We start from the raw sequence: 15,873 nt of genomic DNA on the forward strand, positions 1-15,873 counted from the left end.
GATATTTAATCTTTCTTGTCCCGAACGTGAAGCCATGAGAGAGTATATCCAGGAATGCCTGGCCAAGGGTTACATTCGCCCCTCTACCTCTCCGGTAGGTGCTGGCTTCTTCTTCGTAGGGAAGAAGGATGGTGGTCTTAGGCCATGCATTGACTACCGTAACTTGAATAAGGTCACTGTAAGGAACCAGTATCCCCTTCCTTTGATTCCTGATCTCTTTAATCAGGTTCAGGGGGCCCAATGGTTCTCTAAGTTTGATCTACGGGGGGCGTATAACCTTATCCGCATCAAAGAGGGGGATGAGTTGAAGACTGCGTTTAACATGCCCGAAGGTCATTTCGAATACCTCGTCATGCCCTTTGGGTTGTGTAATGCTCCTGCGGTCTTCCAGAATTTCATAAATGAGATTTTAAGAGATTACCTGGGGGTATTTCTTTTAGTGTACCTTGATGACATACTGGTGTTTTCCAGGGACTTGTCCTCCCACATTGAGCATGTCAGGAAGGTGCTCCAGGTCCTTCGGGAAAACAAACTGTTTGCGAAAACCGAAAAATGTGTGTTTGGGGTACAGGAGATACCATTTTTGGGTCAAATCCTCACTCCTCATGAATTCCGCATGGACCCCGCCAAGGTCCAGGCTGTGGCGGAATGGGTCCAACCTGCCTCCCTGAAGGCGTTACAGTGTTTCTTGGGGTTCGCTAATTATTACAGGAGATTTATTGCTAACTTCTCGGTCATCGCTAAGCCTCTTACGGACCTCACTCGCAAAGGTGCTGATCTCCTCCACTGGCCTCCTGAGGCTGTCCAGGCTTTTGAGGTCCTTAAGAAGTGCTTTATCTCGGCCCCAGTGCTGGTTCAGCCCAAACAAATGGAGCCATTTATCGTGGAAGTTGACGCATCCGAGGTGGGAGTGGGGGCTGTCTTGTCCCAGGGTACCAGGTCCCTCACCCATCTCCGTCCCTGTGCCTACTTCTCCAGGAAGTTTTCGCCCACTGAGAGTAACTATGATATTGGCAACCGCGAACTCTTAGCCATTAAATGGGCATTTGAAGAGTGGCGCCACTTCCTGGAGGGGGCTAGGCACCAAGTAACGGTCCTTACCGACCACAAGAATCTGGTTTTCCTAGAATCTGGCCGGAGGCTAAACCTGAGACAAGCTCGATGGGCGCTATTTTTTACCAGATTCAACTTTTTGGTTACCTATAGGGCTGGGTCTAAAAATATTAAGGCCGATGCTCTGTCGCGTAGCTTCATGGCCAGCCCTCCTTCGGAGGAAGATCCTGCTTGTATTTTGCCTCCTGGTATAATCATTTCTTCTATTGATTCTGATTTAGTCTCTGAAACTGCGGCCGATCAAGGTTCAGCTCCCGGGAACCTTCCTGAGGACAAGCTGTTTCTTCCCCTGCAATTCCGGCTAAGGGTACTTAGGGAGAATCATGACTCCGCACTATCTGGTCATCCAGGCGTCCTGGGTACCAAACACCTCATTGCCAGAAACTATTGGTGGCCTGAGTTGCCTAAAGACGTTAAAGCTTACGTCGCCGCTTGTGAAATTTGTGCTAGCTCCAAGACTCCCAGGTCCCGACCAGCGGGCTTACTATGTTCTTTGCCCATTCTCCAGAGACCTTGGACCCATATCTCCATGGATTTTATCACCGATTTGCCTCCATCTCAAGGCAAGTCGGTGGTGTGGGTTGTAGTAGACCGCTTCAGTAAGATGTGCCACTTTGTGCCCCTCAAGAAACTACCCAATGCTAAGACGTTAGCTACCTTGTTTGTCAAACACATCCTGCGTCTCCATGGGGCCCCTGTCAATATTGTTTCGGACAGAGGGGTACAATTTGTTTCATTGTTTTGGAGAGCCTTCTGTAAAAAGTTGGAGATTGATCTGTCCTTCTCCTCTGCCTTCCATCCTGAAACTAATGGCCAAACGGAGAGGACTAATCAATCTCTAGAACAATATTTAAGGTGTTTTGTCTCTGACTGTCAATATGATTGGGTCTCATTCATTCCCCTCACCGAATTTTCCCTTAATAACCGGGTCAGTAACTCGTCAGGGGTCTCCCCCTTTTTCTGTAATTTTGGGTTTAATCCACGGTTCTCCTCCGTTTCACCTGGTAGTTCCAACAATCCCGAGGTAGAGGTCGTTCATCGGGAACTGTGCACAGTCTGGGCTCAGGTTCAGAAGAACCTAGAGGCGTCCCAGAGCGTACAAAAAACTCAGGCTGATAGAAGACGTTCTGCTAACCCCTTGTTTATGGTCGGGGATCTGGTGTGGTTATCGTCTAGGAACTTGCGCCTTAAGGTCCCGTCCAAGAAGTTTGCTCCCCGGTTTATTGGGCTGTATAAGGTCATTGAAGTCCTCAATCCTGTCTCCTTCCGAATGGAGTTGCCCCCATCTTTTCGAATACACGACGTGTTTCATGCCTCCCTCCTTAAACGCTGCTCCCCGTCCTTGGCTCCCTCGAGGAAACCTCCTGTTCCCGTTCTCACCCCTGAGGGGGTGGAATTCGAGGTGGCCAAGATTGTGGACAGCAAGATGGTCCAAGGCTCCCTTCTGTACCTGGTCCATTGGAGAGGATACGGGCCTGAGGAGAGGACTTGGGTACCCGCCCGGGATGTTCACGCTGGGGTATTGGTCAGGAAGTTCCACCTTCGTTTCCCCAATAAACCAGGTCCACTTAGAAAGGGTCCGGTGGCCCCTCATAAAAGGGGGGGTACTGTAAAGGATCTGCCAGGCACAACTTCTGTGTATACGCCCATAGGTAATCAGTCTGCACCTGAGTCTATGTCTCTTAGACTGACTCCATCTTACACCACTCAGGATGGCAGGCTTAGGAGTGGGAGAGCCTATCGCAGCCTGGCCAGATGGAGCTAGCTCCCGCCTTCTGTCTATTTATACCTGCCTTTCCTGTTCCTCCTTTGCTTGTGATTCTTCTCGTGTGGTTTCCTGGCCCAGCTACAGCTTCTGACTATTTGATCCTGCTCCATACTGACCCTGGCTTTCTGACTACTCTCCTGCTCTGCGTTTGGTACCTCGTTCACTCCTGGTTTGACTCGGCTCGTTCACCACTCTGTTGCTCACGGTGTTGCCGTGGGCAACTGCCCAATTTCCCTTAGCTTTGTGTACCCTTGTCTGTTTGTCTCGTGCACTTACTGAGCGTAGGGACCGCCGCCCAGTTGTACCCCGTCACCTAGGGCGGGTCGTTGCAAGTAGGCATGGACAGAGTGGCGGGTAGATTAGGGCTCACTTGTCCGTTTCCCTACTCCCATCATTACAGCTTTGTTCTAGTACTGTATTTATGTACTGTGCTTTGTTCTGGTGCTGTAAATATGTACTGAGCTTTGTTCTAGTGCTGTATATATGTACTGAGCTTGGTTCTAGTGCTATATATGTAGGGAGCTTTGTTCTGGTGCTGTATTTATGTACTAAGCTTTGTTCTGGTGCTGTATATATGTACTGAGCTTTGTTATTGTGCTATATATATGTACTGAGCTTTTCTCTGGTGCTCTATTTATGTACTGAGCTTGGTTCTGGTGATGTTATATATGTACTGAGCTTGGTTTTGGTACTGTGTATGCATGAGCTTGGTTCTGGTACTGTATATATGTATGAGCTTTGTTCTGGTACTGTATATATGTACTGAGCTTGGTTTTGGTACTGTATATGCATGAGCTTGGTTCTGGTACTGTATATATGTATGAGCTTTGTTCTGGTACTGTATATATGTATGAGCTTTGTTCTGGTACTGTATATATGTGTAAAGGATCTGCCAGGCACAGCTTCTGTGTCAACGCCCATAGGTAATCAGTCTTCACCTGCTTCTATGTCTGTGAGACTGACTCCATCTTCCACCACTCAGGATGGCAGGCTTAGGAGTGGGAGAGCCTATCACAGCCTGGCCAGACGGAGCTAGCTCCCGCCCTCTGTCTATTTATACCTGCCTTTCCTGTTCCTCCTTGCTTGTGATTCTTCTCGTTTGGTTTCCTAGCCCTGCTGCAGCTTCTGTACTATTTGACCCTGCTTCATATTGACCCTGGCTTACTGACTACTCTCCTGCTCTGCGTTTGGTACCTCGTACACTCCTGGTTTGACTCGGCTCGTTCTCCACTCTTGTTGTTCACAGTGTTGCCGTGGGCAACTGCCCCATTTCCCTTTGCTTCTGTGTACCCTTGTCTGTTTGTCTGTCGTGCACTTATTGAGCGTAGGGACCGTCGCCCAGTTGTAACCCGTCGCCTAGGGCGGGTCGTTGCAAGTAGGCAGGGACTGAGTGGTGGGTAGATTAGGGCTCACTTGTCTGTTTCCCTACCCCCATCATTACAATATGAGCTTGGTTTTGGTACTGTCTGTATGTACTGAGCTTTGTTCTGGTACTGTATTTATGTACTGAGCTTGGTTCTGGTTCTGTTTTTATGTACTGAGCCTTGTTCTGGAGCTGTATATATGTACTGAGCTTGGTTTTGGTGCTGTATTTATATACTCACTTTTGTTCTGGTGCTGTATATATGTACTCACCTTGGTTCTGGTACTGTATATGTATGAGCTTTGTTCTGGTACTGTATATATGTACTGACCTTGGTTCTGGTGCTGTATTTATGTACTGAGTTTAGTTCTGGTGTTGTATTTATGTACTGAGCTTTGTTCTGGTGCTGTATATACAGTGGATATAAAAAGTATACACACCACTGTTAGAATGCCAGTTTTTGTCATGTTACAAAATTAGTACAAGATGAATAATTTCATAACTTTTTTCCCACTTTAATGTGACCCATAATCTGAACAATTCCATTGAAAAACAAACTGAAATGTTTTAGAGTGGAAAAATAAAAATAAAAAACAAACATAATGTGGTTGCATAAATATCCTTAAACTAATACTTTGTTGAATTACCCTTTTATTTTATGACAGCATTTGGTCTTTTTAAATACAACACCAGAATCAAACTCAGTACATAAATACAACACCAGAACCAAACTCAGTACATAAATACGACACCAGAACCAAACTCAGTACATAAATACAACACCAGAACCAAGCTCAGTACATATAAACAGTACCAAAACAAAGCTCATGCATATATACAGTATCAAAACCAAGCTCATACACTGAACATCACCAAAAGAACACCATACCCACAGTGAAGCATGATGGAGGCAGTATTTTGCTTTGGGGCTGTATTTCTGCAGCTGGAACTGGGGCTTTAGTCAAGGTGAAGGGAATTATGAACAGTTCCAAATATCAGTCAATATTGGCACAAAACCTGCAGACCTCTTCTAAAAAGCTGAAGATGAATTTCACGTTTCAGCACGACAACAACACAAAGCATATCTCCAAATCAACAAAAGAATGGCTTCACCAGAAGAAGATCAAATTTTTTTAATGGCCGAGCCAGAGCCCAGATCTTAAAGAGGATGTCACCAGAATACAAGTGCCCTATCTCCTTCATAATCTGATCGGCGCTGTAATGTAGATAACAACAGTGGTTTTTATTTTTAAAAACTATAATTTTTGTGCACGTTATGAACAATTTTCGATTTATGATAATTCGTTTCTTAATGCCCAACTGGGCGTTTTTTAACTTTTGACCAAGTTGGCGTTGTAAAGAGGAGTGTATGACGCTGACCAATCAGCGTCATACACTTCTCTCCATTCATGTCCATTTGTATTCACAGCACAGCGTGATCTCGCGAGATCATGCTGTGCTGTCACATACACCCACATTAACTTTACTGAAGTATCTTGAGAGTGAATAGACATTGCCTCCAGCCAGGATGTGATGTCTATTCACACTCCAGACACTTCAGTAAAGTTACTGTAGGACTCACTCTCGGCACAGCGTGATCTCGCGAGATCAACGCTCTGAATGACAGCACAGCGTGATCTCGTTAGATCACGTTGTACTGTGTGATTAAGCCCCACATAAATTTTACTGAAGTGTCGGGAGTCTGAATAGACATCGCATCCTTCCTGGAGGCAATGTCTATTCACTCTCAAGACACTTCAGTAAAGTTAATGTGGGTGTATGTGACAGCACAGCGTGATCTCGCAAGATCACGCTGTGCTGTGAATACAAATGGACATGAGTGGAGAGAAGTGTATGACGCTGATTGGTCAGCGTCATACACTTCTCTTTACAATGCCCACTTGGTCAAAAGTAAAAAAACGCCCAGTTGGGCATTAAGAAACTTATTAGCATAAATCTAAAATTGTTCATAACTTGCTCAAAAATTATAGTTTTTCAAAATAAAAAAACACTGTTGTTATCTACATTTTAGCGCCGATCAGTTCTGGCACTTTATATATGTGCTGAGCTTGGTTCTAGTGCTGTATTTATGTATTGAGCTTGGCTCTCGTGCCGCATATATGTATGAGCTTGGTTCTGGTGCTGTATATATGTATGAGTTTTGTTCTGGTGCTGTATTTATGAACCGAGCTTGGTTTTAGTGCTGTATTTATGTACTGAGCTTGGTTGTGGTACTGTATATATGTATGAGCTTGGTTCTAGTGCTGGATTTATGTACTGAGCTTGGTTGTGGTGTTGTATATATGTATGAGCTTTGTTCTGGAGCTGCAATTATGTAGGATATATTTATAATAAGAAAATTGAAGGGCAGATGAATTGTTTTCAATTCATTGTATATTTAATGGGAACCTGTCAGGTAGTTTTAATCCCTAGAACCGCCACCATGACTTGACAATATTCCCAAACATTCCCACGTGTTTTTTTCAGATGCAGCAAAATCTATCAAATCAACTTTTAAAACGGTGCACACTATATGCTAATTACTCATTAAAGGGTCATCGGGCGGTGCCGCTATCTTGAAGAGTCACCTAGTCCTGCCTCCAAACCCACCTTTCCATGCTTGATTGACATCCCCTGGCTGTTATACATCACTGCAAGTCTCCTCCAACTTTCTTGGATGCGCCATTGTCTTCTACTACTTGGGCACGAACCGTGCAGCGAGGTGTACTCTGCCCGGTTTCATTGCTGCAGCGGGCATGCCAGGGAAGTACAAGGCATCCACAAGAGTTGGAGGAGGCTGGTGATGATGTAGAACAGCCAGGGGATGTCAATCAAGATCTGGGGGGCGCCATTTCAATTTTCACCTCAGACAGCAGAAAAGCTAGAATCGGCCCTGGTTGGAGTGATGCTGTTTCTGGGGGAAAAAACTGACCTATGTTTCTAATCTCAGACAGCTTCTTCAAAGGGGTATTTCCAGAATCAATAATTATCACCTATCCACAGGATTGTGAGAACAGGGATCCCAAACCCCCAGATTCGCATCACTGCTCCCCCTGTGGCAGCATGCATGCTCTACCATGCAATGTCCTCCTTACTGCAGTCTAACAATGAGGAGCAACGGGGGTTCGTGACTCTCATTCTCACGATCGGTGCAGGTCCTAACATCTACTGATTGGTCTGCTGAAGTATATACTGAAATTGTTCGGATTCCTGCATCACTGGGTACATACCCAAAGCCCTGTGTCTCTTGCAGCAGTTGTGATAATGGCAGCTGTGTTTCTTGAGGATAGCAGTAATTTGTCACTCGTTCCACATTCTGTAGCATCATTCCCTGAGACAATGTAAGAAAAGCTGAGCCTCTGACAAATGGAGTTAAGACCCCAAGAACAATAAATTGTGCCTGTGTGGAAGTGGTTCCTGCTGAATTCTGCAAAGAAAGATAGTTTTGTGATAACAAACAGTAGTGTTTATATAAACATATATATATCCGTGAAAAGTATTCAAACTCCACACATAAGTCCTCTCACCAAACAACTTATTAGAGCATCAAGCAAGACGAAGCGACGCTGTTGAGGTAAGGCAGCCACAGACTGAGCTTCTGATTTCAGTATGTTCAGTACATGTCTGCAGCTCTTGGCTGGGAGTAGAGACACAGCACTGGTCCTAAAACAGAGAGAGAGTTAGGTTGGAAAATAAATAAAAGGCACCTGATGCTCAAACAATATAGGGCTGATAGTGGGAAGTTCCCATAATTCCAGGACTGGCATTTCATTGGATGATGCTCTGAGCAGTACCTTCTGTTAGTGCCCCCCCCCCCCCCCCCACCGCCAATATGGCATACTGTCATACGGTGTAGAAATAACTACTTCATATAGTACCTAAATAAAGCATGAACAATGGAACAATCAAAGGGGTGGTACAGTTATCCACTGAAAACATGAAAACTGGTAGATCAGTGGGGGGTCCAACCACTGGGACCCCCAGCATTTGCCAGAAAGAGGGGTCCCTTTTCCCCCATTTTAGTGGAGCAGCGGTCGATCATGTGCGCTGCCACTTTAATCAAAGTCTATGGGATTGACGGAGATGTCCGAGCATTGTACTCGGCTATCTCCGTCAGTCTCACAGGCTTTAAATGGAGCGCAAGCACGCGCAGTGCATAGGTGAAAACTGGTTATAGCTCTTCAGAACCGAAATATTCCTTTCTTAACATTCACTAATGTAGTAATCATTAATCAATTAATTATACTTTAAAGTTATTTTAGGGACCTTAAAATGTAGGTTTTAAAATTAGTTGTACCTTAAAGAACAGCTAAACCCAAAGCTTGTGAGCTACATCTAGCACTGAGGGATTTGATTTACCATAACTTTTACCATACAACATTACTTTTCTATCATATATGTTGATCTCTTTGACTTACTGAATCTCGGCAATCATTTGTGAGCTTAAACTTTTCAACAGTGTTAAGGATGGAGGAAGGGGGATTACTTTATCCAGTGCACAGCGGACCTAAACAGAACCAGAGATGGGAATAGATATAACAGTTATATCAAACTTTATGGTATCTGTCGCATATGTGATAGACAGCCAGTACTTGTGATCGGCCAACCACTGTGTATGTAAGCTAAATAGAGATAAGAGAAGCTACATCCACATTTAGCAGATCCCCAGCATATGTTTATCTGGGTATGTCTAATAAGAGGTATAGCAGTAGTGCATAAGAGATTAAATAACAGTAAATATCACATATATTTATATATATCTCAGATATCTTCTATTTTGATGTCTAATTCCAGAATTTGCTGATAAGTGAAAACTCTTCTGAAGTCAATTCAGTGCAACCGATGAATGAAGGCTCCATTATTTATTCTCACCACATGCTGGGGCAATGAGTTGATGACATCACAAAACTTTTCTATAGCTTGTATGGTGTTATCTTGCAGAAGACTTCTGAGGGAATCACAGTTCGTTCTAGTCACGGAATTTGCTGAGGACCTAAAAGTCATAAGTAGAAGACAATAGAGAGCTATCATACAATGTACTTGGGATGGAGGATTTGAATTTGGAGACATGAACATAACATAGATACATAAGGTGTGATATGTTGATATAAATTATTTTATGGAATAATTTTGGAAGCAAAAAATGGGGATCAATGGGATGAGGTTCCAGGAAGTGGTTTTATTTGTAAAAATTGTAGATTAACCCCTTCCCGCTCCTTGACGTACTATTACGTCATGGCAGCTGTATCGTTCGCGCTCCATGCCGTAATAGTACGTCACGGGAGTAACGGCCGTTTCGGCCGTCCTCCCGACACATACAGGAGCTGTGACGCTGCTGTCTTGTTCAGCAGCTGTCACAGCTCCTACAGCGGGGACCGATCGCTGTGTCCCCGCTGATTAACCCCTTAAAAGCCGCGTTCTATAGAGATCGCGGCTTTTTAGGGGTTAAGCTGCCATCGCCGGCCTGCTACACGATAGCGGCCGGCGATGGTGACTATGGCAACCGGACACCAAACAATGGCGTCCGGCTATGCCATAGACGGAAGCCTAGTGGGTCCTGACAACGTCAGGACCCACTATGCTTGCTGTCAGTGAGTAGCTGACAGTTCTAATACACTGCACTACGCATGTAGTGCAGTGTATTAGAATAGCGATCAGGGCCTCCTGCCCTCATGTCCCCTAGTGGGACAAAGTAATAAAGTAAAAAAAAAGTTAAAAAAAGATGTGTAAAAATAAGAAAATAAAAGATTTAAAAGTAATAAAAGTAAAAATCCCCCCTTTTTCCTTATCAGTCTTTTATTATTAATAAAAATATATAAACAAACAAATAAACTATACATAATTGGTATCGCCGCGTCCGTAACGGCCTGAACTACAAAATTATTTCATTATTTATCCCGCACGGTGAACGCCGTAAAATAAAATAATAATAAACCGAACCACAATCACAATTCTTTGGTCACTTCACCTCCCAAAAAATGGAATAAAAAGAGATCAAAAAGTCGCATGTACCTAAAAATGGTCCTGATCGAAACTACAGTTCGTTACGCAAAAAATAAGTCCTCGCACGGCTTTATTGATTGAAAAATAAAAACGTTCTGGCTCTTAGAATAAGGTTACACAAAAAGTGAATGATTGTTTACAAAACGTATTTTATTGTGCAAACGCCATAAGACATTAAAAAAAACTATAAACATCTGGTATCGCCGTAATCGTATCGCCCCGCAGAATAAAGTGAATGTGTCATTTATAGCGCACGGTGAACGCTGTAAAAAAAAACGAAAAAAAAAACAATAGTAGAATTGCTGTTTTTTAGTCACCACGCCACCTAAAAATAGAATAAAAACTGATCAAAAAGCCGCATGCACCCCAAGAAAACTACAATGGATTCCTCAAGGGGTCTAGTTTCCAAATTGGGGTCACTTTTGGGGGGTTCCCAATGTTTTGGCACCACAAGACCTCTTCAAACCGGACATGGTGCCTAATAAAAAAGAGGCTTCAAAATCCACTAGGTGCTCCTTTGCTTCGGAGGCCGGTGCTTCAGCCCATTACCGCCCGAGGGCCACATGTGGGATATTTCTCAAAACTGCAGAATCTGGGCAATACGTATTAAGTTGCGTTTCTCTAATAAATCCTTTTGTGTTATAAAAAAAATGGTATAAAGCGGATTTTCTGACAAAAAAAATATTTAAATTTCACCTCTACTTTGCTCTTCATTTTTGTGAAACACCTAAAGGGTTCATAAACTTTCTAAATGCTGTTGTGAATACTTTGAGGGGTCTAGTTTCTAAAATGGGGTATTTGATAGGGGTTTCTAATATATGGGCCCCTCAAAGCAACTTCAGAACTGAACTGGAACCTAAAAAAATAAATAAATGAGGCAATACTTCGCTTCTTACATTATACTGATAATGAGCCGTGCCCACCCCGAGATGACCCCAGTTTTGACCGTTTGTATAAACGGAGACCCCTATTAGACCGTTCCAGTGCCTGGTTTTCCCCAGCATACACCCCGAGAAGTGTATTTCTATTGATGAGTCCCTGGTACATTTTAAAGGGAGGGTTCAATTCCGCGAGTACCTGCCGGGTAAGAGGGCAAGGTATGGCGTGAAGATGTATAAGCTGTGAGAGTGCATCAGGGTATACCTACAGATTTAGGATATATGAAGGGAAGGCCACCCCCAAACCAGACTGCATCCTGGACTACAATAGGTACATGGGAGGGATGGACTTGTAAGATCAAGCCCTGAAGCCCTACAGCGCCATGCGGTGTGGTATAAGAAGCTGGCCGGGCACATCATACAGATGGCATTGTACAATGCGTACATGCTACGTCGATGTGCAGGCCAGACGGGAACTTTCCTGGAATTTCAAGAGCTGATTATCAAGAACCTAATCTTTAGGGACCAAGAAGGGGGGGCACCCAGTACTTCTGGAAGCGGGGCCACACGCATCGTACCAGGGCAACACTTTCCAGGAGAAGTTCCCCAAACTGGCAAGAAGGGAAAAAGTCAAAAGAGGGGCAAAGTCTGCTATAAGAGGGTGATAAGGGATGACACAATATATCAATTTGACACGTGTCCCGAATAACCAGAGCTCTGTATGAAAGTGTTTTAAAATGTATCATACATCCCTTGGTTTATAATTTACCCCAATTTTACTTACCCTGATGCACTCCACACAGCTTATCCCCCCTCGTCTTTCCCCTCTGGGCCCTGCTGTGTGCCCAGGCAGCTGATAACAGCCACATGTAGGGTATTGCCATACCCGGGAGAACCCACATTACAGTTTATGGGGTGTAGGTCTCCGGTCAAAATGCTCACTACACCTCTAGATGAATGCCTTAAGGGTGTAGTTTTTAAAACGGGGTCACTTCTTGCGGGTTTCAACTGTACTGGTACCTCAGGGGCTTCTGCATACATGACTTCGCACTAGAAAATCCCCAGTAGGCCAAATGGTGGTCCTTTCCTTCTGAGCCCTCCCATGGGCCCAAACGGCAGTTTATCACAACAAATGGGGTATTGCGGCACTCAGAACAAATTGCGCAACAGAATGGGGTATTTTGTTTCTTGTGAAAATAAGAAATTTTCAGCCAAAACGACATATTATTTGAAAAAAATAATTTTGTTTTCATTCCCAGCCCAATTCAAATAAGTTCTGTGAAAAAACTATGGGGTCAAAATGGTCACAACACCCATAAATGAATTCCTTGAGGGGTGTAGTTTCCAAAATGAGGTCATTTGTGGTGGGTTTCTATTGCTTTGATACCTCTGGGGCTCTGCAAATCCAACATGGCACCCGAAAACTAATCCAGCAAAATCTGTACTCCAAAGAACACACAGCGCTCCTTTCCTTCTGAGCCCTCCCATGGGCCCAAACGGCAGTTTATCACCACAAATGGGGTATTGCCGCACTCAGGACAAATTGGGCAACAAAATGGAGTATTTTATTTCTTGTGAAAATAAGAAGTTTTGAGCTAAAATGACATATTATTGGAAAAAATATATATTTTTTTAATTCCCAGCCCAATTCAAATAAGTTCTGTGAAGAAACTATGGAGTCTAAATGGTCACATTACCCATAAATGAATTCCTTGAGGGGTGTAGTTTCCAAAATGGGGTCACTTCTGGTGGGTTTCCATTGCTTTGATACCTCTGGGGCTCTGCAAATGCGACATGGCACCCGAAAACCAAACCAGCAAAATCTGTACTCCAAAGAACACACAGCGCTCCTTCCCTTCTGAGGCCTCCCATGGGCCCAAACGGCAGTTTATTGCCACAAATGGGGTATTGATGCACTCAGGAGAAATTGGGCAACAAAATTGAGTATTTTGTTCCCTGTGAAAATAAGAAATTTTGGTAAAAAATTACATCTTATTGGAAAAAATGTCATTTTTTTAATGTCACAGCCCAATTGAAATAGGTGCTGTGAAAAAACTGTGCGGTCAAAATGCTAACAACAACCATAAATGAATTCCTTGAGGGGTGTAGTTTCCAAAATGGGGTCACTTTTGGTGGGTTTCCATTGCTTTGATACCTCTGAGGCTCTGCAAATGCGACATGGCACCCGAAAACCAATCCAACAAAATCTGGACTCCAACAAACATATAGCGCTCCTTTCCTTCTGAGCCTTCCCATGGGCCCAAACGGCAGTTTATCACCACAAATGGGGTATTGCCACACTAAGGACAAATTGGGCAACAAAATGGGGTATTTTGTTCCCTGTGAAAATAAGAAATTTTGATCACAAATGACATTTTATTGTAAAAAATGAAATTTTTTTCATTTCAGAGCCCAATTCAAATACGTGCTGAGAAAAAACTGTGCGGTCAAAATGGTAACAACAAACCTAAATGAATTCCTTGAGGGGTGTAGTTTCCAAAATGGGGTCACTATTGGGGGATTCCTACTGTTTTGACACCTCAACACCTCTTCAAACCTGGCATGCTGCCTAAAATATATTCTAATAAAAAAGAGGCCTCAAAATGCACTAGGTGCTTCTTTGCTTCTAGGGCTTGTGTTTTAGTCCACGAGCGCAGTAGGGCCACATGTGGGACATTTCTAAAAACTGCAGAATCTGGACAATATATATTTAGTAGTGTTTCTCTGGTAAAAGATTCTTTGTTACAGAAAAAAAAATGAATAAAATTTAAATTCAGCAAGAAAAATGAAATTTGCAAATTTCACCTCCACTTTGCTTTAATTCCTGTGAAATGCCTGAAGGGTTAAAAAACTTTCTAACTGCTGTTTTGAATACTTTGAGGGGTCTAGTTTTTAAAATGGGTTGTTTTATCAGGGTTTCTAATACATAGGCCCCACAAAGCCACTTCAGAACTCAAGAGGTACCTTAAAAAAAAGGCTTTTGAAATTTTCTTAAAAATATGAGAAATTACTGTTTATGTTCTAAGCCTTGTAACGTCCAAGAAAAATAAAAGAATGTTCAAAAAACGATGCCAATCTAAAGTAGACATATGGGAAATGTGAACTAGTAACTATTTTGGGTGGTATAACCGTCTGTTTTACAAGCAGATGCATTTAAAAATTCTGAAAAATGCAATTTTTTCAAAATTTTCTCTAAATTTTGCAATTTTTCACCAATAAACACTGAATATATCGACCAAATTTTACCACGAACATGAAGCCCAATGTGTCACGAGAAAATAATCTCAGAATCGCTTGGGTAGGTTTAAGCATTCCGACGTTATTACCACAAAAAGTGAAATATGTGAGATTTGAAAAATGGGCTCTGAGCCTTAAGGCCAAAACTAGGCTGCGTCCTTAAGGGGTTAATTTGGTAAAAGAATGACAAGCATCAATGATTGATTCCTAATAAAATACCAGAGAAGTTACTCTTCAAGGGAGAAGATGCTAGCAATGAATATGTACCCCCACCTGGTGCTGGCACATCTCACCACACCACCCAACTTAGGACAGGAAGACCTGGTGCTTGTCCACTTGCCCCTTTCCCAACTCCTGATGTAGAGATACAAAACCTTTTATACTTTTATGGTATTTTTGTGATGCCTATAAAGAAGAGGAGCCATGTTCAAGTTAACGCTACCCATGGGGAAGTAGGATGGGGTAAAAAATTTGGGAATGGGTATGTTTGAGTATGGCAGATAACAGAAGGATGCAGGAAAATATAACAGGGTTAGTGAATATGATAATTTAGTCCAGGGGTGTTTACCCCCCCCCCCCCCAAAAAAAAATGTGTGTGCATGTATTTATATGTGTATATAAGTCTATATATGTATATACTACAATCCTATGGCTATGGATAGCATTAGATACAGTGGCTCAGCAGACATTATCACACATGATAGGATTAGATATAGGGCCCAGCTAGCTGACAGTGCAGCTCCAGAGTTGGACCCAGGAAAGGTAAGTATAAGAATTGCTTCGCTTTCTACTTCTGATTCGAGGACTACTTGGATTACAGCTTTTTTTTATTCTCAATAAAATGGTTAACGAGGATTTTGTGGGGGTTTTTATTACAAGAAAATATTTTTTCTATGTCCTTGTATTTTTTTAAACTTTATTACTTCCGCCTTAGTTATGTCCGCTGGCTGATTGACAGCGTCCATTACTAAGGTTTAGTGTTAGCAGGTGAAAAAGCTAACACTAACACCCATTATTAGCCCATACCCACATCCACCAGGGGTGTCGGGAAGAGCTGGGTACGATCCAGTACCCGACCATGTGTAGTGATGGTCTGGTACTGGGGTGGCCGCAGGCTGGTATTATTCAGCTGGGAAAGCCAAAAAACAGTGGCCCTTCCGACCCTGATAATGCTAGTCTGCTGCTGTTTTGTATCTGGTTGGTTATGAAAAATGGGGGTGGCTTGGGCCCCGAAAGCCCGGTGCTAGCAACGCCACTGATTTAGTTAGTCATTTTGCTTCTATAACAAATAACCATGTATTAGTTTATATTAGTTCATCATTGTAGGGGTGGCATACAGGAGGTAAAGAAGGTAGGGCAGGAGAGATATCTTTCCATAAACAGAGTTTGCAGGATAGAGGCATCACAAACCAACCTGACTCCATCTGATATACGACTCATCTGTGTGGCCTCACGGATCAGCAGCAGCGCCTTGTACATGAAGAAGACAATTTATTGTATTCATATATACA

At 43.1% G+C, this 15,873-nt stretch overlaps 1 protein-coding gene across 1 annotated transcript in view; it reads right to left on the reverse strand.

Annotated features, from left to right (window-relative positions):
* LOC142750497 (stereocilin-like) overlaps positions 1–15,873 on the reverse strand; it is a 39,146-nt gene that overhangs the window by 12,862 nt on the left and 10,411 nt on the right. Inside the window, exons 9-13 of the mRNA XM_075859499.1 lie at positions 15,777–15,832; positions 9,117–9,237; positions 8,663–8,751; positions 7,772–7,907; positions 7,475–7,671 (exon numbers count right to left, since the gene is read on the reverse strand). Coding sequence (XP_075715614.1) covers positions 7,475–7,671; positions 7,772–7,907; positions 8,663–8,751; positions 9,117–9,237; positions 15,777–15,832 — 599 coding nt within the window. The remainder of the gene's footprint in view (positions 1–7,474; positions 7,672–7,771; positions 7,908–8,662; positions 8,752–9,116; positions 9,238–15,776; positions 15,833–15,873) is intronic.

Source organism: Rhinoderma darwinii, chromosome 3 (assembly GCF_050947455.1).
Source record: "Rhinoderma darwinii isolate aRhiDar2 chromosome 3, aRhiDar2.hap1, whole genome shotgun sequence".
NCBI classification, from domain to species: domain Eukaryota; kingdom Metazoa; phylum Chordata; class Amphibia; order Anura; family Rhinodermatidae; genus Rhinoderma; species Rhinoderma darwinii.